The sequence below is a fragment of the Stenella coeruleoalba genome, assembly GCF_951394435.1.
Source record: "Stenella coeruleoalba genome assembly, chromosome: 16".
NCBI classification, from domain to species: Eukaryota; Metazoa; Chordata; class Mammalia; order Artiodactyla; family Delphinidae; genus Stenella; species Stenella coeruleoalba.
The window spans coordinates 70,299,080-70,325,753 of record NC_137162.1 but is presented as its reverse complement, the minus strand read 5'-3'; the positions used below and the strand labels follow the sequence as shown (position 1 = coordinate 70,325,753).

At 35.3% G+C, this 26,674-nt stretch overlaps 1 protein-coding gene across 3 annotated transcripts in view; it reads left to right on the top strand.

The window, feature by feature from the left end:
- The window catches only part of CABCOCO1 (ciliary associated calcium binding coiled-coil 1), a 126,673-nt gene that overhangs the window by 6,941 nt on the left and 93,058 nt on the right, over nucleotides 1-26,674 (top strand). For 2 of the 3 annotated variants that reach the window (XM_079900728.1, XM_079900730.1), the window contains exons 2-4: nucleotides 3,519-3,622; nucleotides 10,019-10,188; nucleotides 26,386-26,530. In XM_079900728.1, coding sequence (XP_079756854.1) covers nucleotides 3,519-3,622; nucleotides 10,019-10,188; nucleotides 26,386-26,530 — 419 coding nt within the window. The remainder of the gene's footprint in view (nucleotides 1-3,518; nucleotides 3,623-10,018; nucleotides 10,189-26,385; nucleotides 26,531-26,674) is intronic. The other variant, XM_079900729.1, reaches the window with a different exon arrangement.

The following is a 26,674-nucleotide window of genomic DNA, read 5'->3' as shown; positions in this document are numbered from 1 at the left end:
CTATCAAGTTTTAGTAAAAAATGAGGCACTAATATTAGGCACCTTAGCTAGAATTATTATTGTACAAAAGATTAAGATTATTGTATTCTCTTTCAGTGCTTGTGTGACCTATTTTCTCCTGTTCAGAAAATTTTCAAATCTAATACAATTGATCTGAATGTCTGTATAATGTACCTTTCATATATATCTTTATTCATTATGAATAATGATAGCAATCTTGTATGTAGTAAAACATATCAGAATGATTTTTTAACATGAATCCAAATTTAGGTTCAAATGCCTTGCTGTAAGTCACAGAATTCATCAATATTCAAACCAATATGAGATCTCCAAATCCAGGTCCTGCTTTTTATCATGCTCTGTCATCTAACAGTGTCATCACAGGATGGAGATGAATTCAGACAGTTGATAAACAACCTATGTTGACCTAACTAGGACCTGCAGAATTCTAAAAAGAAGTAAAAGATTGAATGACTGTCCCTGAGGAATTTACAATCTAATGGGATTAACAGTAGTAATAATTATACTTTACTGCTAATAATTAAAAAAAAATACATGTAACTAACAAATATTTAAACAAATATATAGCCATACATTATGGACTAAAATACTATTCTGTCTAAAAACTGAGTGCATTTAATTTGATTTACAAGTGTCTGAGTGCCTACTAGGTGCGAGGTATTATATTAGATACTCAAATATTTTTTCATACTAAATTTATAATCTAATAGTATGACCTACTTTAGGTTAATTTGCCAACTCTAAGATTATGAAAAGATAGCTAATAAAATAGCATACGTTATTTCTAAGTTGGATTTTTAAAAATAAAATAACCTAATATTAAATTACAAACGTTAAACTGATTTTCATTACCAATGAGTATTAGCTTTGGGATTTTTCAGTTCTTGAAATAAGGCAAGTTTGGGATGTGATCTTGTTAACTATAGCAAAATGTTTCCTACTCTTACTTATTGGAGCTTATTCACATGGAAAACTAAATAACTGTTGAATTAAAAACATTTGCCCCGTCTCTCCCCCAAATCTCACAATCCTTTTTAAAATGTATTTATTTATTTATATAAATTTTGTTGAAGTATAGTTGATTTACAATGTTGTGTTAATTCTGTACAGAAAAGTGACTCAGTTATACATATATATATTCTTTTTCACATTCTTTTCCATTATGGTTTGTCACAAGATATTGAATATAGTTCCCTGTGCTATACAATAGGACCTTGCTGTTTATCCATCCTGTGTATAATAGTTTGCCTCTACTAATCCCAAACTCCCAGTTCTTTTCTCCCTACCCCTCTTCCCCCTTGGCAACCACAAGTCTGTTCTGTATATCTGTGAGTCTCTTTTTGTTTCATAGATATGTTGATTTGTGTCATATTTTAGATTCCACATATAAGTGTTATCATATGGTATTTGTCTTTCTCTTTCTGACTTTACTTAGTATGATAATCTTTAGGTCTATCCACGTTGCTGCAAATGATATTATTTCATTCTTTTTTATGGCTGAGTAATAGTCCAGCACGCGCGCACGCGCGCGCACACACACACACACACACACACACACACACACACACCACATCTTCTTTATCCATTCATCTGTCAGTGGACATTAGGTTGTTTCTATGTCTTGGCTCTTGTGAATAGTGCTGCTGTGAACATAGGGGTGTATGTATCTTTTTGAATTATATTTTTTTCTGAGTATATGCCCAGGAGTGGGGTTGCTGGGTCATATGGCAACTCTGTTTTTAGTTTTTTGAGGGCCCTCCATACTGTTTTCCATAGTGGCTGCACCAATTTACATTCCCACCAACAGTGGAGGAGGGTTCCCTTTTCTCCACACCCTCTCCAGCACTTGTTATTTGTAGACTTTTTAATCATGGCCATTCTGGCTGGCGTAAATCTCACAATCCTTTATTTTCATGGAGCTACTGGTGTCTTATCTCTTTTTCAGTCTTCTTTTCCATCCCCCATTCACAGCTCTTCTCTTCACGCTCTAGCTTTGGGCAGTTTCATCCATTCTCATACTTGTAGTGACTCCTAAACCAACATCCGTAAACTTGACCTTTCTTGACTCTAGCATTTCTAATTAACCTCTAAACATTTCTTTCTTCTATGTATATTTCACCTAAAATTCATCCACTGAAACCAAATTCATCATCTTGCCTTCTTAAAACTAGCATCATCTTCCAAAACTCTTATTTGTGTTGGTGTGATACGAGTGTCACATACGCTTTTACAGATTGTACTCTGAACAAAAGGACTCAGCTGAGGGTTGAGCAGGAGCTGAAACTACTCTCTGTTCACAAGTGGTGCACTTGGGTGCAGGGCTGCATCAGCCTTAAGCCTTTAGTACTTCCTCCACCAAGAGAGGATGCCTTCGTCTAGTTCACACAAAGGTGGCATATGTGATGTTGGAGGCCCTGAGTATCAACACCTTTTTCTTCTAGTCACCTATTTCAGAAACTCAGACTCTCCATTCATTCTTCCCTCCTTTAGTCCCCCAAATGTAATATGTTGTATTTATCCCTTTCTGTTCTGCACACTGCTGGGACCCCAGTGCAGCCCAATGTCTCATTCCTGAACTGTTCTAACAACCTTTTCATTTAACTCTTCCTTTTTGTCCTTCACCCTGCTACAGAGTACCCTTCATTAAAGCATAGTTTTGTCATTTCATTGCTCAAAAACTTCACGGTCCCTTATTGCCTGTAAAGAACAAACTCTTCAGCCTGTCATTCTTCAACCAGCCATGGTCTAAAATATGTATGGTGCCTTGTGCAGTATCTTGTGTATTGTAATCACTCAGTAAATCTTTATTAAATTATTTAAGATCTCCTGTGATATATTTCCAATGCCCACCTTCCACTTAGGTCCAACTAGTCCTCTGTGTGTGCCCTAGGCACCACTGTGAACTACTTTATATTTACAGAACCGGTACCCAACTGCCCTGTCTTTATCACCTTGGTGTTGCTGAGCCGTTCACCTGGGACATTATCCATGCTCAGTCTCGCAAAGGCTATTTCTCTCTGTAGACTTTCCTTGTCCTGTTGCTGTCCTTGTTGTCCCTTCCTTCCTTTAGACTGAATGACATCTTTATTATGGCTCACTTATTCTGTTTTCTTGTTTTAAAGTCACTTTTAGTTTGTCCCTTCCACAAGATGTTAAGCTTCTTGAGGATAACAAGTCTTTCTTACTTGTCTTTGCCTCCTCTTGTGCCCCAAGTTCAATGAGGGATATATAGATATTCAAAAATGTTTGTTAATTGAAAACCATCACCTCACCCAGTTTTAAATATGCACAAAAGACAGGTTGACTAACGATTCAGCTTTTCAGAAGAGAGGTACCATTACTTAAAGACAGAAAGGAAAAGAGATTATCTAGGAGACTGTTGTTTTTAAATTTTTTCCTGATAGCAGTGAGACAAAAGTAAGAACAAATTTTGATATCATTGGGATTAATATGTGAAACGTGATTGAAATAACTTATTCCACATTTTTTTTTCGTAGAAAGATACTGAATTCCAGGAGCATGAAGGGATTCTGTGTCCAGATTTTCTTTCAGTTGCCCAGATCACCGAAATGCTAGCAGAGGATATAGATGGAGTTCAACAGTAAGTCCTTCAATATTACAACCAAATATGGAACAGTTCTAGTTCTGCATCTATAAATGGTCATGATATGTTATTACACATTTTAAACCTATTTCCAAAATATTTGTTATTATATTTTGCACAGATATATATATCCGGACTGTGGAACACAAAAATTCTCAAACAACTGACTTGTTTCCACTGCTCAGCAGTCTTCTTTATGGGAGAAATGGATTTCAACCAACTTGCTAATCTTAACAGAGAATAGGGATTTATTGTTAAAAGCAGCCATTAGCATATGCCATCTTCTTTTCTCTTTCATTTGTAAAACTGTCAGTATGCACAAGAACCTTTAGGTCTTCTGTCTCATCATGACAAGAGTAAGATGTATTTTCTGTAATATTAATAGTGAATACATTTTATAATTTTGGAAATCCTGAATATTAGCCATCCACCTGTGATTTTTATTGGATATGAAGCTATGCTAAGTATTCTAATCTCATACATTTTGCTTAAATATGTGAATATAACTGAATTTATAGGTATCAGTTCTAATATACGTACATCCTATTCTTAAGGCCATTGATTTCTACAGTAGATCATTTACTTAGAACTCTAATATATACTCAGATATATCCACCACACAAATTCTGAAAAGATGTTTTTAGTAATCATTCATTTTAAAAATTATCTCACTCTAATAATGGAAGCCTGATCGGTTATAATGTGTGGAGTGTGGGGACAATGTGATGATGTTCTGGACTGTAATGTTCCAGGGTAAGATTTCTGTGGTCCAGTCATCTAGATGGAAGCCGGGCATTGTCGACCATAATGGGCAAATGGAAAATGACTTTGTCAGTGGTTATCATTTGCAAATCTTACAAATATTATGGAATAGAGGTGATTTACTGCTGAGAAGGAAATATATGACAGATGCACTTGCTGGAAGAGAGATTTGAGAAGGGAAGGCATATTAAGAGCAGGCAAATGACACTGACAGGCCTTTTCCTGAAATGCTCTTCACCTCCACTGCCTTCAAATCCTGCTAGAAATCCTGGTGATCTGTGATTTGGTCATACTACTTACTATCTGCATTTCTAGAAGTATTACTCAATTAAAAATTTCACAGGTTTAAGAATTTTATGGTGATGTTACCATATTTATAGAAATAAATGCTCATTGGGAATTCTTATTTTTTAGTGTCAGAATTGATTAGAAAAATGCATTTATTGTATTAATATCACTGATTAAGCTTCAAGTAACTATTATCTTCGATTTCTAGGTAACCCCAAATGTTGGTCATTGAAATGTAAAAAATAGGTATTTAAAACTAGGCAGGGGGCTTCCCTGGTGGCGCAGTGTTTGAGAGTCTGCCTGTCGATGCAGGGGACACGGGTTCGTGCCCCGGTCTGGGAAGATCCCACATGCCGCGGAGCAGTTGGGCCCATGAGCCGTGGCCGCTGAGCCTGCGCGTCCGGAGCCTGTGCTCCGCAATGGGAGAAGCCACAGCAGTGAGAGGCCCGCGTACCGCAAAAAAAAACAAAAACAAAAACGAACTAGGCAGGTAGTAGATTAATATAATGTAAATGACATATATTTAATATAGTTTATAATTTATTTTTATTAAATAATAAATACAAGATGTTATATTAAATAAAATTTATTGCAAACAAACGATTTTTAGACTTGTGTATTTCTCATCACATCTTAAGTTGTACTGTGTATGACCATCTTTTGTGACAATCTTTTTCTCTTTTTCAATTACTGGCTCTCTTTTTTGTTAAATATCTAAATTCTGAAAGTATTTTTCATCTGTAAGAGGTGAGGTCTAGAAGAAAGTAAATGATACAGAGGGTGATACAGAAGTTAGCTGCTGTATAGAAACAACCAGGTTTAACAGCAGGTTGACCTAAAAGGTCATTCTTTTAGGATGTGCCTATGACCATCTCATTAATAGAATTCATCTGAAGTAATCTCAAATTTTAGGGCATCGATTTTGGATAAATGACAACAGTTTTATGTCAGGAGCCATTTCTTTGAAAAGTAATTTTCTTGAGGTTTTTTACATGATTTTTGTAACAGTAATCCTGAATTATTTGTAGCCAGTCATTCATTTTCCATATAAAATAGCATTATTATAAATGGGGATTATACACCTTTCAAAATGACAGAAATATAATTGAGGTATCACGTCACCAAGTGGCAAAAGTATGCCAAAATCATACAGTCTACGAAGTTATAAACCTACTAAAATAAATTATGGGACATTAACACATTTCCCTACCTTTAAAAATTTTGTTGCATAAAAGCAACCAACCAAATGAAACATTAAAGTATCATTAAAATATATTTCTGGAATACACTTCAAGCAAAGTTAAATGTCTGGGTACATTTCTCAACATTTCCTAACTACTATCTATGATTCATGTTTTAATGTAACCCTGATTTTATTTACAGATCCACCCAAATCCCTTTTGAAAAAAGGATAGGGACTAAATTGAAAATAACTATTTAAACACAGAAATAAGGTGGAGAGATCTTTTAATAACCTCTCTATAATTGGTTTCCATGAGCTGTTCAGCTCTTGCCTTAAGGCTTATTTCTGCATGTCATCATATTTAAAAAATAAAAGGCACTCCAATTTCAAGAGCAGGCAAGAATAATGTAATATTTTTACTGAAATTCTTGGTGAGACAAAGTAGGTAGTTACATCACCTATCACTATAGCAAAACTTCCTAAATCACTATTAAGCATCTTTCTCTTTCCTTACATTCTCTCACGCTACATCTGTGACCATTTCTCCCCTCTCCCCTTTTCCATCTCCCTTTATTCCCAGAGGAAAAGCTTACAGATTTACCAGTAAAATGCATGGAAACTTTGCATTCAAACCACAGCAGTGTCTTGCTCCTAATGCCTCCCTGCTTAGTTTCCTTTGGAGTGAAATAACTGAATGAAGAACAGAAATGTTAAATATTTAGCCTGCAGTTCAGGTTGAAGGTTAAGATTCAAATGGTACTATGGAAAGTGATGGAGGGGACATTAGGGAAAGAGAGCGAAGGTGGAGGAAACTTAAAGAGACTTCACCATATTATTCTTAGGCAATTGTCTATTAGTATATAGTTAAACATTGAAAAAATAAAAATGTAAAGCAAAGAACACATGCCACTATTCAGGTCAGATATTTAATTAAAACAATAACATGCAGATGAAGAATACACTTAGAAGGAAGACTAACTTCTGTAAACAGAAGAAAATGTTAGGCAAAAGCTGATGATTAAAGAGGGCATTGATTTCATAAAACGAGATAAAAGAAGAGATTATAAAATATGTAAATTAAGAAGCTTTTAACACTAAGGCAAGAAACTAAGGTAAAGAATAAATCCAATATAGAACTTATCTTGCTGAAAATCAAGGCAGTAATGGAAAATAAATTTAAGAAAACATTCAAAATGCATATTAAAGCAATTGGAAGATGCTAGAATATACATCTAACTTAGTGTATAAGAAAAAAATACTTGAAACTTCATAAAATAAAAGTTTGATAGAAGATAAAATAAGAAAAGTTGCTGTTCAAAACTATGTATCAAACAAATATACTCTTATTGTAAATTGCCCCAAAAAAGCTTTGATTTAAATATTTTAATAGAATAAAACTTCATGTATTACCTCATCTCTGGGATAAAGAAAGTCACCTAGAGGAAAATTATCAGGCAGGCCTCAGACTTTTCCTTAGCAACATTAGGTAGCAGAAATCAGTAGAGTGAAAAGTAAGTAAATTTAGGGAGTCAAAAGAATATAATTCAGAATAAAATACTAATGGGGTTGTTTTAGTTAATCCATGTATTGGGTGAGGTAGTATTTTATTTTCTATGTGGATAGTCAATGCTGCCAGCATCATTTTTGAAGAATTCATACTTCCCTCACTGATTTGAAATACTACCTCTGTCATATACCAATTCCCATATATATTGGGTCTGTTTCTGGGCTTTCTGTTCCATTGGCCTATTTGTTGATTCCATTAAAATACCACAAGTTTTTATTACTATAGACATTTTCCTACTGACTTTTACTTAAGAATAAATGGTATTATACATTAAACATTGGAAAATAAATCTTGCTGACTGATATCCAGTGCAAATGGAAGATGCCTGGCTAGTGAGGTAACCTTCTTCCCCAGATTGCCTCCCCATTCATTTCTGCATCTACCATTTGATTTGTGTGCTTGACAAAACGTATCAGTTGGGATGCTTTTAATTGCATGTAACATAAAAAACTGATCATATTGACCTAAAAATAAAGTATACACACATTTACACACACACACACACACACACACACACACACATGTATGTAAAATATCACATAACGGGACATTCAGAGATAGATTGACTCCAGGGTTGGTTGACTCAAGTCCTCAATAGTATCAAGAAGTAAGGCTTAGTCTTAGGACTGATTTCTCTTATGGTTATAAAATAACTGCCAGCAGCAGCCAAAGCTACTTACTTAACTCTTCTGATTTTTGTTCCACAGAAGAAAATGACCCTTACCGTTAGTTATGAATTAACTAGAACAATTTAGGAGAGTGGTCACTGTAGATCAATAATTATTATAGAGAATGCCATATACTGAAAGGCATTATATGGCATTATGAGAGGGAGATGAGAAGCATGACTGGCTGAAAAGACTCAGATCTCACTTTGGGTGTTGGGGTCTACGCAGTAAATGAAATGTATGTTAGAGAGTGAGTTAAACGCAACATCAGCTTTATTTATTCCCAGACTTGTTTAATCTTGCTGTATTCATTATTCTGATTGTGTAATTTATTTCAGTATTGTAAATAATAAGGACTCTTTTTTTGTAAATGGCAGTATAAAGTTGTCATACACACACACACACAAACACACATACACACATACAGACATTCCCTCAGAAATCACATATAAGCATCTAGGAAATACCAATTCCATTTCTACTAACAAGGAGATGCTGAAAGCACAGACCACAAACTGTGAGGATGCCCACCAGAAACACTGTAGATCAAGCAGAAGTGCAGGAGAAATTACAAGGAGGATGTACATAGTGGAAGATCTGAGAATAAGCTTAAAAATATACTTATTCTCCCAGGTGAGGAGAAAACCCTGAAGTGCCGTTTCAAGAACCCTTGTTTGCAATAGCAAGACCAGAATACACAGTGTTAGAGCAGATACTTTCCATGTTTACAAGAAATAGATTGTTTATGTGATAGTGAAGAGAACCTATTCTACTTTTTCCCTTTTCCCCACTAACTGAAAAAAGAATAAAAACTAGAATAATTGACAAAATTATATCATATAGAAAACATCTTGTAATATGGCCAGGTTTGAGCATTAAGCAAGGAGGTTACATACAAAGACACTGCAAGAAAAAAATTGAAGAATAGAAAAAAGAAATGGCAGGCAAAGAATACACCAGAAGAATATGGCCACGAACAAACAAAAAATGATCAAATATTTACCATGAGTTAAGAACACTTACGAAGCAATCACAAGAGCATAAGACAGATACAAAAATTCAAGGTAGAGATAAGGAAAGGTGATGAAACATTTTTTAAAGAAGTAGAAAAGGAGAGATCTTGCAGAGGTGAAAGTTATAAGCAGCCCAAGGGAGAATTAACACTGCTGAAAACACAAGAGACATAGAAGACAGTAACAAGAAAAGCATATAAAATGAAAAGGAAATTGACTTAAAATTTTTTTGAAGTTCAAAGAGAAAATTACAGTTATAGAAAAAAATGAGTAAAATATACATAATTGGAATTCTTTAAAAAAGAAAGCAGAATGAATATTTAACAATCTAGTTCCAGACCATTGTCAGAAATAAAAGAAACTTGATTGTATACATGGAAAAACACATTGAATTTGAGGGAAAAGGAAAACGAAAAGTTACTATACTTCAAAGATAAAATGAAGAGAGAGGGGAGGAGAAAAAGATTTAGAAGAAGTAGAGAAAGAAGACTAATAAGAGTTGATCTTTGATTTAAATATTTTAATAGAATAAAACTTCATGTATTACCTCATCTCTGGGATAAAGAAAGTCACCTAGAGGAAAATTATCAGGCAGGCCTCAGACTTTTCCTTAGCAACATTAGGTAGCAGAAATCAGTAGAGTGAAAAGTAAGTAAATTTAGGGAGTCAAAAGAATATAATTCAGAATAAAATACTAATGGGGTTGTATTAGAGAGCTCGCTCTCTCGCTCTCTCTCTGTTTCTCTTTTGAATGCCATTTTTGACTTCAGCTTTTGATATAACCATGGATATTTTCAGATTATGAGCATTATAGAATTTTCTTTCAAGAAAAATACCTGTTTTCAAAACTTAGAAAAGGAACTGTTCATTATTTAATCAATTTTAATATCTGGATTTTTCTTTTTGTTACAGGAAACTGGAAAAGTTTCTGAATTTCAGAAATCTTCAAACCTGTTTAAAGGAAGCCAGTCTACTAGATTATTATGTATCTGGATTTTTGTGGGCAAGAGGAATGGACTTTTCTATTATTCAGTATTCAAAATTTATGACTTTGCTGGATATGTTACTTCATAATCTTAAAAGTGAGTACATTATTTTTTCTTTTTTTAAGAAACAAAAATTTAGTCCACTGTCTAAATCTTCTATCTAAATTAATGTTCTTCAGCAAAAGTTCCTAATTTTATTGTTTTTTAGCAAAAATATAGTTCATATCTTCATTAAGTTATAAAGCTTCAAATAATACTTAACAAGGCTAAAGTTCTCATAGTAATTAATTTGCCAAATATGTTACTTTCATTTTGAAATCTTATTAGTGCCATCCATCCCCAAAATGTCAAGTAGCTCAGATTTATCTAGATAGTTTTTCATTTTTTGAGCTGTTTTCATCTCATCTTACCTGTAATTATTATTGGGGTATCTCAGGATTACTGTTAAGAGGAGGTACTTTGGTCAATATCAAAACCCCATGAAATAGACATTATTCACATACACTTATATTTTGTGACTTTTTTTCTTACATAAAATTGAAATGAGTTACTACAGGAAATTTGGAAATTCTTCCTTGGAGCAATTTAAAATGTGATGACTTTTATTTGAGAATAAACAGAATTGCTACTTGGAAGGAGGAAAAGAAAGAAATCTATCGTTTATTTATTGCCAAGTCTGCACTAGGCAGTATGTTTGGTTCTAATCTTTAACATACATTATGGAATGCAGAGCAACTCCTGCAGGGGAGGTATTGTAATCACTATTTCAGAGTTGAGCAAGCAGTCCAGAGAACAAAGTTGCATAGCCGGGAAGTAGAAGAACTAGAACTTCAATCTTAGAGTATATAATCAAAAGACCTTGAGCACAATAAACGTAAAGGTGTTTCTGACTCAGTTGAAAGACATGCTTGTGTCTATGGGAGACAGCTTCCTTCCCTCCCTTCCTCCCTTCCTCCGTTCCTTCCTTCCTTCCTTCCTTTCTTCCTTCCTCCTTCCCTCCTTCCTTTTTGTCTCTTCTTTTCTTTTTGGTTGTTTGCTTGTTTTTAGTTTCTTTTTTTTAAATTTGGGCAGGTAGAAGACCTTGTCACCCCTGAAGAATTGTCACCATCATCCTAGTAAAATTTATGCATGGCTTTTGGTCACAAAAAGCTTATTCTGTTCTATGTATCAATTTCTAACTATACAGATGCAGGGGAAATATTAAGTGAGCTAGCAAAATTAGTAGAGAAGCCACTTCTGCCCCACGTGTTCTTCCTGCTCCTCATCACCCATAACAAGGGAAGAATTGGTAGTTCTTGTATGTGAGGAGAAGAAATCACTATTTTCCTTCTCTACAAATAGGAGAATTTCATCTTTGCTTTTACTTAGGTATGGGTGCCATGTTAAACATAAATAACAGTACCAATAGAAGAAAAAAATAATTATAATTGATAATGAAAAAAATTGTATGATATTAACTGACTGATTTCAAATTACCCTGCACATAAGAACATAGCATAAAACTAACACAAGGGCTTCCCTGGTGGCGCAGTGGTTGAGAGTCCGCCTGCCGATGCAGGGGACACAGGTTCGTGCCCCTGTCCAGGAAGATCCCACATACCGCGGAGCGGCTAGGCCCGTGAGCCATGGCCGCTGAGCCTGCACGTCCGGAGCCTGTGCTCCACAACGGAAGAGGCCACAACAGTGAGAGGCCCGCGTACCACAAAAAAAAAAAAAAAAAACACAAAAACTGAAGTCTCAGGTAGTTAGTCCTGAGAATTCAGTCTTTTCCAGTATTACAATTAAAAATACATATTTTATTAAGAGACCTGATAAATAATATAACATTGTTTCAGTTTCAGTTGTTGAACTACAACCTTCCAAAAAAGAATTCTTAGTATATCATCAAAAAGACAGACTTTGGCTGTTTTTTTCCTCATACACAAATATTTGTAGAATCTTTGAGTACTATATGTCTCGAAACATATTCTTTTAACACTGTTGCCGAAATTACTGGGCAGAGAACAATGTCAATATCAACTTGCATGGAAAATAATAATATTATTATTGCCAACAATAAGATGAAGTAGATATGGAGATTATACGGCAAAGACTTCAAAATAGCTATTATAAAAGAACTTAAATGAAAAGTTATGCATATTGTTGAAACAAATGTTAAAATATAAAGAATCATGAAAGAAATGGAAGGTATAAAGAAGAAACATTAAAATTTTAGAACCAAATTATACGGTGACCAAAATTTAAATCTCGCTGGATGGAATCAATAGCAGAATGGAGAAATCAGTGAACTTGAAGATAGAGCAATAGAAATTATCCAATCTGCACAATACAGAGAAAAAAAGACTGGCAAGCAAATGAACAAAACCTCAGGGACCTGTGGCACAATGGAAGTTCTAATATACATATCATCAGAGTCCCAAAAGGAGAAAGACTACAGTGCTAAACAAACATTTGAAGAAGCAGTGGATGAAAACTTCCCAAATTTAGCAAAAAACATAAGCCTATAAATTCACGATGCTGACTTGGCCACAAACAGGGTAAACCAAAAGAAAAACAACATCAACTGACTGGATCTAATTGACATTCAGAGAACAGTACACCCCCAAACAATAGAATAGTTATTCTTTTCAAGTGTGTATGGAACATTCACCAAGGTAGACTGTATCCTGGGTCATAAAACAACCTTAAATTTAAAATAATTGACTTACTTCACTCTGTATGACAGACTCTAGGTCCCTCCACCTCACTACAAATAACTCAATTTCATTTCTTTTTATGGCTGAGTAATACTCCATTGTATATATGTGCCACATCTTCTTTATCCATTCATCTGTTGATGGACACTTAAGTTGCTTCCATGTCCTGGCTATTGTAAATAGCGCTGCAATGAACATTTTGGTACATGACTCTTTTTGAATTATGGTTTTCTCAGGGTATATGCCCAGTAGTGGGATTGCTGGGTCATATGGTGGTTCTATTTTTAGTTTTTTAAGGAACCTCCATACTATTCTCCATAGTGGCTGTATGAATTTACATTCCCACCAACAGTGCAAGAGGGTTCCCTTTTCTCTACACCCTCTCCAGCATTTATTGTTTGTAGGTTTTTTGATGATGGCCATTCTGATTGGTGTGAGGTGATACATCACTGTAGTTTTGATTTGCATTTCTCTAATGATTAATGATGTTGAGCATTCTTTCATGTGTTTGTTGACAATCTGTATATCTTCTTTGGAGAAATGTCTATTTAGGTCTTCTGCCCATTTTTGGATTGGGTTGTTTGCTTTTTTGATATTGAGCTGCATGAGCTGCTTGTAAATTTTGGAGATTAATCCTTTGTCAGTTGCTTCATTTGCAAATATTTTCTCCCATTCTGAGGGTTGTCTTTTGGTCTTGTTTATGGTTTCCTTTGCTGTGCAAAAGCTTTTAAGTTTCATTATGTCCCATCTGTTTATTTTTGGTTTTATTTCCATTTCTCTAGGAGGTGGGTCAAAAAGGATCTCGCTGTGATTTATGTCATAGAGTGTTCTGCCTATGTTTTCCTCTAAGAGTTTTATAGTGTCTGGCCTTACATTTAGGTCTTTAATCCATTTTGAGTTTATTTTTGTGTATGGTGTTAGGGAGTGTTCTAATTTCATTCTTTTACATGTAGCTGTCCAGTTTTCCCAGCACCACTTATTGAAGAGGCTGTCTTTTCTCCACTGTATATTCTTGCCTCCTTTATCAAAGATAATGTGACCATATGTGTGTGGGTTTATCTCTGGGCTTTCTATCCTGTTTCATTTACCTCTATTTCTGTTTTTGTGCCAGTACCATGCTGTCTTGATTACTGTAGCTTTGTAGTATAGTCTGAAGTCAGGGAGCCTGATTCCTCCAGCTCCGTTTTTCTTTCTCAAGATTGCTTTGGCTATTTGGGGTCTTCTGTGTTTCCATACAAACTGTGAAATTTTTTGTTCTAGTTCTGTGAAAAAAATGCCAGTGGTAGTTTGATAGGGATTGCATTGAATCTGTAGATTGCTTTGGGTAGTAGAGTCATTTTCACAATGTTGATTCTTCCAATCCAAGAACATGGTATATCTCTCCATCTATTTGTATCATCTTTAATTTCTTTCATCAGTGTCTTATAATTTTCTGCATACAGGTCTTTTGTCTCCTTAGGTAGGAGTGAAGCAAGTTACAAAGAGGAAAACAAATACTGTATGCTAACACATATATATATGGAATCTTATAAAAAAAAATGTTCACGAAGAACCTAGGGGCAAGACGGAAATAAAGACAGACCTACAAGAGAATGGACTTGAGGATATGGGGAGAGGGAAGGGTAAGCTGGGACAAAGTGAGAGAGTGGCATGGACATATATACACTACCAAACGTAAAATAGATAGCTAGTGGGAAGCAGCCACATAGCACAGGGAGATCAGCTCAGTGCTTTGTGACCATCTAGAGGGGTGGGATAGGGAGGGTGGGAGGGAGGAAGATGCAAGAGGAAAGAGATATGGGGACATATGTATATGTATAACTGATTCACTTTGTTATAAAGCAGAAACTAACACACCAATGTAAAGCAGTTATAATACTGCAATAAAGATGTTTAAAAATAAATAAGTAAATAAAATAAAGTAATTGAAATTATACAAATATATTTTCTGACCATAATGGAATTAAGCAAGAAATTAACAATAGAAATATGTCAGGAAATCTCTGAACACTTGGATATTAAACAGCACAGTTCTTAACAGTCCATGAGTCAAAGAGAAAGTCTCAACAGATATTAGAAAAGATTTTTAAGTGAATGATAATAAAACATGAAAATTTGTGTGATGCAGTTGAGCCGATGATAAGAGGGAAGTTTCTATCAGTAAATGCTTATATTAGAAAAGAATACAGTCTAAAATGAATAAGCTTAAACTTTAGGAAGCCAGAAAAAAAGAACATGGATCAAGCAGAAAAGAAAGAAATAACAAACAGAAATCAATGAAATTGAAAACGGAAAACCAATGGAGAAAAATCAATGAAACAAAAATCAGGATCTTTGAAACGATCAATAAAATTGATAAGAAGCAAAACTAAGAAAAAAGATAGAAGGCACAGGTTATCATTATCAGATATAAAAAAAGGGTATCACTAAAGATCCTGCAGACATTTACAGAAATTAAGAGAATGTTAATTATATACATACATTAGAAAACAAAAAGGAACTGACCAATTCTCAAAAACCACAAACTAACAAAACTCACCCAAGATGAAATAGACAACCTGATATTCCCATAATGATTTAAGAAATTGAGTTAGTTGCTAAAAACTTTTGGAAAAACTTCTTCAGTCCCAGATGTTTTCAATGGAAAATTCTATTAAACATTTAATGAAGAAATACCACCAATTATACATAACCTCTTCCAGAAATAGTGGAGGAAAGAACTCTTCCTAACTCATTTTATGAGGCTAAAATTATCTTCATACCAAAACCTGACAAAGAGAAAGAGAGAAGAGGAGAGGTGAGGGAGAGGGAGAAGAAAGAGAAGGAAAAGAAAAAGTAGAGGAAAGGTGGCGTAGTAGGGATAGGAGAAGGAGAAGAAATTACAGAGCAATATCCCTAATGAACATAAAAAACATTCCCAACAAAATGTCATCAAAATGAATCAGGCAATTTATAAAAAGAATAATATGCATGACCAGTTGGGCTTTATCCCAGAAATTCAGTTCTGGTTCAGTATTGAAAATCTGATCAATGTAAATAGTTGAAAGAAGAAAAAAACACATGATCATGTAAATACATGCAGAGAAAGCATTTGACTAAATACAACATCCATTCAGTATGTTTTTAAAGTCAGAAAATTAAGAAAAGAAGTGATATTTGTCAACCTCATAAAAGACATCTACAAAAAAGCCACCATCATACTTAGTGGTAGAAAGACCAGATTCTTTCCCCATAAGATCAGGGTCAAGGTAAGAATGTCTTCTCTTACCACTCCTATTCAACATAAGAATAGGAGTCTTGGCAATAAGTGCAGTATGGTGAGAAAAAGAAATAAGATACATGCAGATTGGAAAGGAAGGAATCAAGCAGTCTCTGTTCTTAGATGAAATGTTGCTCTATATACAAAATTACACAGAATCAAAACAATTCCTAGAACTAATGAGTTTAGCAAATTTGCAGGAATAAGGTCAAAACACACAAGTCAGTTGTATTTCAGTATGCTAGCAATGTACATTGGTTACCAAAATTTTAACAGATAATATCATTTACAATAACTCAAAAAATAATAGAAGTACTTGAGTATAAATCTAACAAAATGTACGCAATCTGTATGCTAAAATGATGATAAAAGAAATAAAACCTAAACAAATGAAAAAACATACTGTATCCTTGGATTAGAAGTCTCCACATGGTAAAGATGTCTTCTAGGGCTTCCCTGTTGGCACAGTGGTTGAGAGTCTGCCTGCTGATTCAGGGGACACGGGTTCGTGCCCCGGTTCGGGAAGATCCCACATGCTGTGGAGCGGCTGGGCCTGTGAGCCATGGCTGCTGATCCTGCGCGTCCGGAGCCTGTGCTCCACAACAGGAGAGGCCACAACAGTGAGAGGCCTGCGTACCGCATAAAAAAAAAAAAAAAAAGATGTTTTCTAAATTGATCTGTAGATTTAATGCAGTATCAATCCAAATCCCAGCAGGATTATTTCTAGACATACTCATTTACTCTTGATTTTTTAAATTTATATGGAAACGCTAAGGACCTAAAACAGCTAAAAATTTTTTGAAAAATAAGAGTAAACCTGCATCTGTCTTACCACTCAATTTAAGAATTACTATAAAGTTACAGTAATGAAGTCAGTGTGGAATTAGTGAAGAGATGAACACATAAATTGATGGAACAGAAGACAGAATTCAGAAATAGACTCACACAAAAATGGTCATCTGATTTTTTTATAAATATGCAAAAGCAATTCAGTGGAACCAGGTAGCCTTTTCAATAAATGTTGTTGGAACAACTGCTCATCTATTTTGAAAAAAATACACTTCAACCTGAACTTTCACTTGATACAATTAAATCTAAATGGCTCAGATATACATTTAAAATATAAAACTATAAATCTTTTAGAAGAAAACATAGGAGAAAATCTTGATGACCTTGGGTTATCAAGAAGTTGTTAGAAGTGAACCCCAAAACATGACCCATAAAAAAAATTGGATTTCATCAAATTTTAAAATTTTTGTTTTATGAACGTCATTGTTAAAAGAATGAAAAGACAAACTACAGACAGGGAAAAATATATTTGCAAATCACATATCTGAAAAAGGACTTGTAATATATAAAGAACTCTCAAAACTCAACAATAAGAAAACAAACAACCCTATTAAAAATGGACAAAGCCATGAAAACCCATAACTTATGTTTAACCATCAGACAAACCCAAATTGAGGAACGTTGTACAAAATATTTGACCAGTCCTTTTCAAACTGATAAGGTTATCAAAAACAAGAAAAGTCAGAGAAACTATCAATCTAGGGGAACCTCAGGAGACATGACTACCAAGTGTAATGTGGTATCCTGGATGTGATCCTGGAACAGAAAAAGGACACTTAGTAAAAATTAAGGAAATTGAATAAAATATGGGCTTTAGTTAATTGTAATATATAAAATTGGTTTATTAGTCATAAATAAAGGTACCATGATAATGTTAGATGTTAAAAATAAGAGAAACTGTGTGGAGTGTGCAGGAATTCTCAATACTATTTTTGTAATTTTTCTGTAAATATAAATCTTTCCCAAAATAAAGTTTATCTTATTTTAAAAATGGGCAAAGAATTTGAACAAACGCTTCACCAAAGAAGATATAAGGATAGCAAATAAACTCCTTAAAAGTTGTTCAACATCATTTGTCATTAGGGAAATATAAAATAAAACCACTATGACTAATATGTATAAAATAGATAACTAATAAGAAGCTTCTGTATAAAAAATAAAAAAAGAAAGATGTTCAAAGAAAAGAAAAACACCACTATGAAACCACTACACAACTATTAGAATGGCTAAACTAAAAAATACTGGCAATACCAAATGCTGACAAAGACACAGAGCACCTAGAACTCTTATGCTTTGCTTGTGGAAATGCAAAGTGGCACAGCCACTCTGGACAATAGTTGGCAGCATCTTATAAAATTATATCCCATCCATCCCACTCCTAGGCATTACTCTAAAGAAAGAAACACACACGTTCACCCAAAAGCCTGTGCACAAATGTTGTCTAGCAGCTCTATTCATAAGTGCTCAAAACTGAATGTCTATCAATAGATGAACAGGTGAACAAACTATGGTATATCCATACGATGGAGCACTACTCAGCAATAAAAGAGATTGAACCATGATACGACAATTTGGATCCGTCTCAGTAGCATCATACTGAGTTGAAGTCAGTCTCAAAAGATTGTATACTGTATCATTACATTTATGGGAAATCCTCAACAAGACACAACTATAGCAGTGGAGAACAAATCAGTGTTTGCCAGAGGCTGGGGTGAGAAGAGTACATAAAAGGATAGCATGAGGGAGTTTTTTGAGATGATGTAACTGTTCTGTATCACAATTGTAGTGGTGGTTACATGATCTTTACAAGGGTTTAAGTTCATAGAACTGTACACCAAAAGGAAAAGTCAATTTCACTGTATAATTTTTAATAATATTTATGTATGAAAACAAAGATAAAAGATTTAGTGAAAGAAAATATATATGCTCTAACAAGAAATAGAAACTATGCAGAATAAACTTTTAAAAAAGTAATGTGCAAGCCCTATATGAAGAAGACTTCAAAGAATTTTAAAGCCACAAAGGAAGTTTTTTTGTTTTGTTTTGGTTTGGTTTTTTTGCGGTACGCGGGCCTCTCACTGTTGCCTCTCCCATTGCGGAGCACAGGCTCCGGACGCGCAGGCTCAGCGGCCATGGCTCACGGGCCCAGCCGCTCCATGGCACGTGGGATCCTCCCGGACCGGGGCACAAACCCGCGTCCCCCGCATCGGCAGGCGGACTCTCAAGCACTGCGCCACCAGGGAAGCCCGGAAGTTTTTAACATTTGGAAAAAACTTACAATGTTCTTTGAAAGACCTAACATCATAAAAATGCTAAATCTCACCAAGTTAATTTATAATATGAATATGCCAATAAAAATGCCAACAGTTTTTTGTTAATGTTTTAGCCTAGAGGTGGGTTCCTAGGCAAGGTGATTCTAACAAAAAAAATGTGGAAAATAAAAAAATAGAAATAGCCAGAAAAACTGTCTTTTAAAAGTGTAACAAGCTTTAGCGTATCTTAGTAGTAGTAGTACTAGTAGTAGTGTTACAAAATCTCAAGTATTTGGACACAGTGGTGAATCACTAAATAGACCAAAGGAACACAACAGAAAGCTAAGCAGTTGACCCAGTCACTGGAATTCAGTATTTGGTAAAATGGCATTTCAAATCTGTGGTGAAAAGATAATTATTCAATAAATAATACTGGGACAACTGGGTATCCACCAAGAAAAAAATAAAATGAAATTGGATTCAAACCTGTCTTTGTTTATAAACCAGAATACATCCAAATGGATCAAACCCTTAAATGTAAAATAAGTGGAGCCATAAAAATGTTAGAGAAAAACATGGGTTAATTTATTTATAGCCTTGGATGGGGAAGACCTTTATAATTAGGCTTCAAAATTCTGAAGCCGTAAAGACAAAGATAGTTAAATTTGACATATGAAAGCCAGAAGTCTGCAATGAAAAAATACCAGAATCAAAATAAAATAAGAATTAGAAACTGGGAAAAACATTGCATCTCAGACATCAACAAACAATTACGTTCTGTAATATAAAAAGAGCATGCAGAAGCAAGAAGAAAAAGACCAATAGTGCAATAGAAGAGTATGCCAAGGATATGACTAAAGAAATACAAATGATTCTTAAACAAATGAACAGTTCATCCTTAAGGATAATAAGAAAAATGTTAATTAAAACTATACAGAAATGTCATTTGTCATATATCAAATTGACAAAACTGTGAAATGTTGGTAGCATTCTCAGCTGTTAAAGCTGTAAGAAAACAAGTATTCTCTATATGTTTAATGGAAGTAAAAACCCCTTGTGGAATGTGGGTTAGCAGCTGTCTATCAAATTTACAAATGTATTGTCTCTTTGACAAATGTATTGTCTCTTCCTAGCAATCCAACTTTTGGGAATTTATCCTATATATCCACTGGCACACGTGTAACCTGACATGTATGTAAAGTCATTACTTGCAGTAATGTTTGAAAAAGCAAAAGATTAGACACATAAACTGAAAACATCAGTGTGAATTCTTGTTTAACTTAATAGATATACAGATGAATAGTTGTATAGTTAAGTGTAAACACGTATGTACACATACTTCTTAGATCTGTTCACAAAGAGGGCCAAAAAGCAATGACATCCAGTGGCAGTGAGCATACCACCCAGGACCCAGTTCTTGGATTATAATTTCATTCTCCAAGAAAAGGAACCAGGACTCTTTAGAAAAATGGCTGATTGTAGACCTAGAGCAGGGAACATAAAAGGTGAGCCTGGGAGTTTCTTGTAGTGGCCAAAAGAAAGTGCCAAAAAACACTGATGGGGGTTTGTCAAGAATGATGGGGGTATGTCAAAGAATTAGAGAAGCCAACTGAAAAAGCTCCCAGTGCCCAGTTAAAATAATTTGAATGAAATAACATAGTATTGAATTATAATCCAAAGTATAAAATTAACATCCATGAATCCATACTGATGGAAATTAATGACTGAATAAATAATTAACTGGGGTAAAAGAGACAAATCTCCCATGTAAAATTCCCAATAATTTATGCAGATACTTCACCCACAACAAGTTGAACACCATTCGCCACCCCTTAAGTGAGGGCTGCAAACCTCCTTCCAAAGCGGACAGTATGGAAAGGGGGAAAAATAGTAACTTTATAGTAGAGAAGCCTGACAGATACAACCTCAGCCAGGTGACTAAGGCTAACACCACTAGTGATGAGCCAGGTTAAATAGCAATACCCTAGATATAATGTGATGAGAATGGCACTGTAGTCTTCCTGTCCAAAACATTTAACCCCTGTCTAATCATGACAGAAGTATCAGATAAACCCAAATTTAAGAACATACGACAAAATATCTGACCAGTACTTCTCAAAACTGTCAAAGCCTTTAAAAACAAGGAAAGGGCTTCCCTGGTGGCGCAGTGGTTGAGAGTCCGCCTGCCAATGCAGGGGACACGGGTTCGTGCCCCGGTCCAGGAAGATCCCACATGCCGCGGAACGGCTGGGCCTGTGAGCCATGGCCGCTGAGCCTGCGTGTCCGGAGCCTGTGCTCCGCAGCGGGAGAGGCCACAGCGGTGAGAGGCCCGAGTACTGTAAAAAAAAAAAAAAAAAAAAAAAACAAGGAAAATCTGAGAAACTGTACTGTCTAAGGAGACGTGACGACTAAATGTAATGTGTCCTGGAGGGGATCCTGGGACAGAAAAAAAGGCTTTAATCAAAACTAAAGGGGGACTTCCCTGGTGGCACAGTGGTTGAGATTCTGCCTGCCGATGCAGGGGACACGGGTTCGTGCCCCGGTCCGGGAAGATCCCACATGCCGCGGAGCGGCTGGGCCCGTGAGCCATGGCTGCTGAGCCTGCGCGTCCGGAGCCTGTGCTCTGCAACGGGAGAGGCCACAGCAGTGAGAGGCCCGCGTACCACAAAAAAAAAAAAAAAAAAAAAACTAAAGAAGTCCAAAGGGTGAACTTAAATAATAATATATCACTATTTGCTCATTAGGTGTGTCAAATGTACCATAGCTATATTAACAATGGGGGAAACTGTGTATGAGGTATATGGGGAGTCTCTGTGATATTCTTGAAAGTTTTCTGTAAATCTAAAACTACTCCAAAATTAAAACTTTACCTGTAGGGAGTAGCCTATCCCTAAATTGGAATACTGTGCAGCAGTAAAAAAGGAAAGAATGAGGAAGGTTTTCTAGGTATCATATGTTGTTACTGAGTAGAGTAAGGTGCAGAATTGTATTCTTTTGTTTATAAAACAGACAGGATTAGTATTTATCTATGTCTTTATTTGTTATATATACAAAGAAATGCTGGAAGAATACAGAAAAAGCTAATAAAATTTTCTGTGCAAAGGGTGTAGGAACTGGGCACATGGACAACAGGACTGGAGGAAGGCTTCTCACAATACATCTTCACATATATTTTTTGAACCATGTGAATATGTCATCTATGAATTAAATTGTAAAAAGAAATACATGACATGAACAGTCTTAAGCTTTGCAACCTCTGAGCTGAGAATTCACAAACTAGAAACAGAATAAAGGAAAGTAGAAAAATTTCATGGATCTCACATTACAAGTTTGACAAGAGATTTCCATTTTAAACGTTTTCCATAACATAACTTATGAATATTTCTTTTATGTGAAACTTTATATTGTTGATATCAGTTCAAAAATGAATTTTTAAAACTTGAGCACGATCCATCCAAGTACTCATAAACTATGAGAGAGCGAAAGTACGTATGTAAAACCTAACCGGAAAAAAGCAAGGGATCTAGTTTTCCTTCTGGCAGAAAAAAAAAAAAATCCTCTCAAACCTTTCAAGCTAACAAGGTTATAGTTACCATCAGGAAAGAATGTAATCTTAGCCAAGTGTGCCAGGGAAGGAGATGAAGTATGTTTATACTTAAACTAAGAGGTGGTGGAGTCCTGAGCACATAGTGAGTACTCCCATCCCATCCGGCAACATCTTCAGAGAAAAAGCACCGAAGAGCACAGTTTGTGCTGTGAGCTGTAGTGTGGCCGACGGTTACTAATAAAATTCTAGTGTGGGGACTGTTACTTTATACTGACTCGGTTTGTGATCTATCCCTTGTCTCAGATTGTGCTACATTATCCACAAGATATTCTGCAGACAACCACCTGGAATCAAAGTAGATCAAACTAAAAGATTATGGAACGTAGAATTTGTACAGTTATCTTAACAGTATATGTGTATTTTTTTTAAGATTTTTTTTTGATGTGGACCATTTTTAAAGTCTTTATTGAGTTTGTTACAATATTGCTTTCTGTTTTATGTTTTGATTTTTTGGCCTCCAGGCGTGTGGGATCTTAGCTCCCTGATCAGGGATCGAACCTGCACCCCCTGCATTGGAAGGCGAAGTCTTAACCACTGGACCGCCAGGGAAGTCCCTTAATAATATACGTTTTGAGTTTCAGTTTTTCCAGGGCCTGACCAAGGACAGGATGTAGAGTATTAGACTGGGTATTTGGCCTCTATCTAGGTCGATGGGCCAAGATTGATTGTCCTCTATATAACATGAATGTAGTAAATAACCATAGAATGCTTTTTAGTTCTATGAAGTTGAATTGTTTTTCCTCCAAACAGGAATGATGATGATGATAATGATAATAATAATTAACATTTATACAGGATTAACTTGTGTCACTCACAGTGCCATTTGCTTTCCAAATACTTTTACACTTAATTCATGCACAGTCTTATAAGATAGTTCCATTATTCTCCTCATTTTAAAAATGAGAAGAATATATGAGATTCAGAGAGGTTAAATCTGAACCCAGAGAGCGAGAGCCCATCCTCCTGACCACGTGAGATGTGCCTGGCTTTGGGCTAAATTCTAGAAAGCACTATATACATGTAATGTATATGTATCTTTTCAGTTTACCAGGAGTTTCCCATGCATTCCTTATTTGATCTTCACAATAGCACTATTATTTTGAGAATTGGTATTATTCTCATTCACAGATAAGGAAAATGAAACTCAGATTACCTAGGTAGTAAATGGCAGTTATGAGGTACCAATCTAAATCTTCCAGCTAATTATAAGTATAGTATGTTCTTTCATTACCCTAAATTTTTAAGGATAAATTTTATTTCTAACAGCCCTTAGTATTTAATTGGTTTAGTCTTTCATATTTTAATCATATCACTAAATGTGATTTTTAAAAGGGCAAACATTTCAGTTAGATAAGTGAAATGATAACTTTCCTAATTTTTAAAGCCATTATCTGTAGAAAGACATTAGACATAGAAAAACAGTTTTAAAGAGTCAGTTATATTTTAACATAAGGAAATAGTAATATAAATTTATTTTTGTGCTTGATAAGTATAATCACATCTAGAATTAGAATCATCTAAATTTTTTCTCTGCATTTCTAATTAATACCGTTTTATTAATAAAATGATTCAGATTTTAATTCATTCATTTCTTAATTGCTTTTATCCAACAGATTTTTCATTTCTGAAATTACTCTTACTATTTTCAAAAGAAGTTTATCATAGAAAAAGAAATAGGGACTTCCCTGGTGGCGCAGTGGTTAAGAATCCACCTGCCAATTCAGGGGACACAGGTTCAGTCCCTGGTCCGGGAAGATCCCTCATGCCACAGAGCAACTAAGTCCGTGCGCCACAACTACTGAGCCTGAGCTCTAGAGCCTGAGAGCCACAATTGCTGAAGCCGGTGTGCCTAGAGCCCGTGCTCTGCAACAAGAGAAGCCACCACAATGAGAAGCACGTGCACCGCAACCGAGTAGCCCCTGCTCGCCGCAAATAGAGAAAGCCTGCGCACAGCAATGAAGACCCAACGCAGCCAAAAATAAATAAATTAAAAAAGAAATTTTAAAAAAAGAAAAAGAAATGTTCAGTAATAATTGAACTCCACTTAGAATGATACAGGAAAGCCTAGTTATCCAGTAATAATTCTATGTATCTGACAGACATAAAACAGGATCTGGAAGGAGGCCATGAGAATTGGACTAATTGTCATTCATTAAACCAGATTTTAATTGTTATATAGTTTTATGCTTTTCTAATTCCTACACATAGAAAAGAATCTAGACTAAACAAATTACAAGTTGGTGTTTATAGTGTCTTCCAAAATTTTAAATTACTTTACTGTCATTTTATTAGTAATTTGGGGACCTAGCACTTATATCCCAGAAAGAGAAGCTATGTAACCCAGAAATAATTGGTTCTGACAATCAGCCTGTGTTCTCATAACTCCTCTGCACTCTCGCCTTCTACTTCCCTGAAAAAGCCACCCCATTAACAAGACTTGGAAAGTTTACTAATGGTCTCCTAAGAGAGAGAGAAGTTTGGTTGGGATTGGGAAGGTGGGATTCACATTGTTCATCACAGTTCTCCCCCAGGCCCTCATCCTGGCCACCAGCTGACAATCACCGCCTCCAAGCAACCAATCCAACCTTGTTTTTGCTAGAGCCTTTCAACTCTCCACCTCCATGCTGTTCGGTCTCGTGTCCATACACCCCTCACTTGTCAGCAAAGGACAGTTTGGACACTCCAGTTACCTGGATTCTCCTCAGGATGCAGGAAGCTGTGTGTGTATTGTAAATAATATTTGTCTGCCACAAGTAAAAATATGAAAAGAAGGTGGAGGTTAATGTTTGTATTATACACATTATAAAATTTAAGTCCAAGGCTTTTGACACTTATCTACTTCTTTTTCGACTAGACAGATGCCTTAGAAGATAGTTTTGCTTTGTTGTTTGTTTGCTTTTAATTGCGAGAGAATAGACCACAATCATTGACTTGTTTATTTTTGGTAATGGTGGCAAAGTGGTGTCAGTGTCACTCTTTTTGCACTGTCATCTGGCTCTCACCACCACCATCAGGCATACATTTGAGAAACAGCTTACATAAGTTATGTCTGTAGCTTGGAAAAGAAAAAAAAATCTTGATTTTTACATAAAAATCCATATTTCTGGCATCCACTGAAAATCTTCAGGCCCAAATTCCCACATGGTAACAATCAGCTAAAGCCGAGCGTTGGTTGACTCTGTTCATTTGCATTTTCAGCTCTGGGTCTGGTTCTGCTGTCTGCAGTGGCTGAGTCCACTTTGTAGGCCTTCCTTACCAGCTAACCCAACCAACCTTGTGTCGTTTCTATCTATACTCTTAATCTAAGATTATAAAAAATTTTTCCTTTCCATTCTAAAGTAATCTTTAGATAGATTGAGGGTTCTTTTTTTTTTTTTTGCATCTTAAAATGGAAACAAACTCTTTAGACAATTGTATAGCATTAAGGTAATTTACAATTGTTGGGTGTGTAAGCTCCTGTTCTTTCACATAAAATGTAATTATTAGCATAAACAAACAGCAATAGTTTTACCATTTGTCCTCACAAATACTGAAAAATGGAATTGTTACACATTAAGGACGTCTTGGGTTATTTTGTTGCCAAAACATCTATGAAAATAATGCTTTAGACTTCTTTGGATTTTATTTCAGCACTGCATATGTCCATAGAAGACAGCATAAAATGGCTCAGAGAAGTTATGGCTGAAATAGGACCATCCCATTCACAAAAAAATGAGGAATGGAATATCTTTGATGTAAAACAAGCCAATGCTATTGTTGATTACTTGAAAGTCAGGTATGGACTTTTTTCAGTAGCATTTAGTTTTCACTTTATGTATTCTAGAAAATGTCTATTAAATAGAAGCTAATTCAATTTTTAATGAAGTTAGACATTTACAAAATTTTTGCAGTAATTAACCCAACCGATAATTAGGTAATA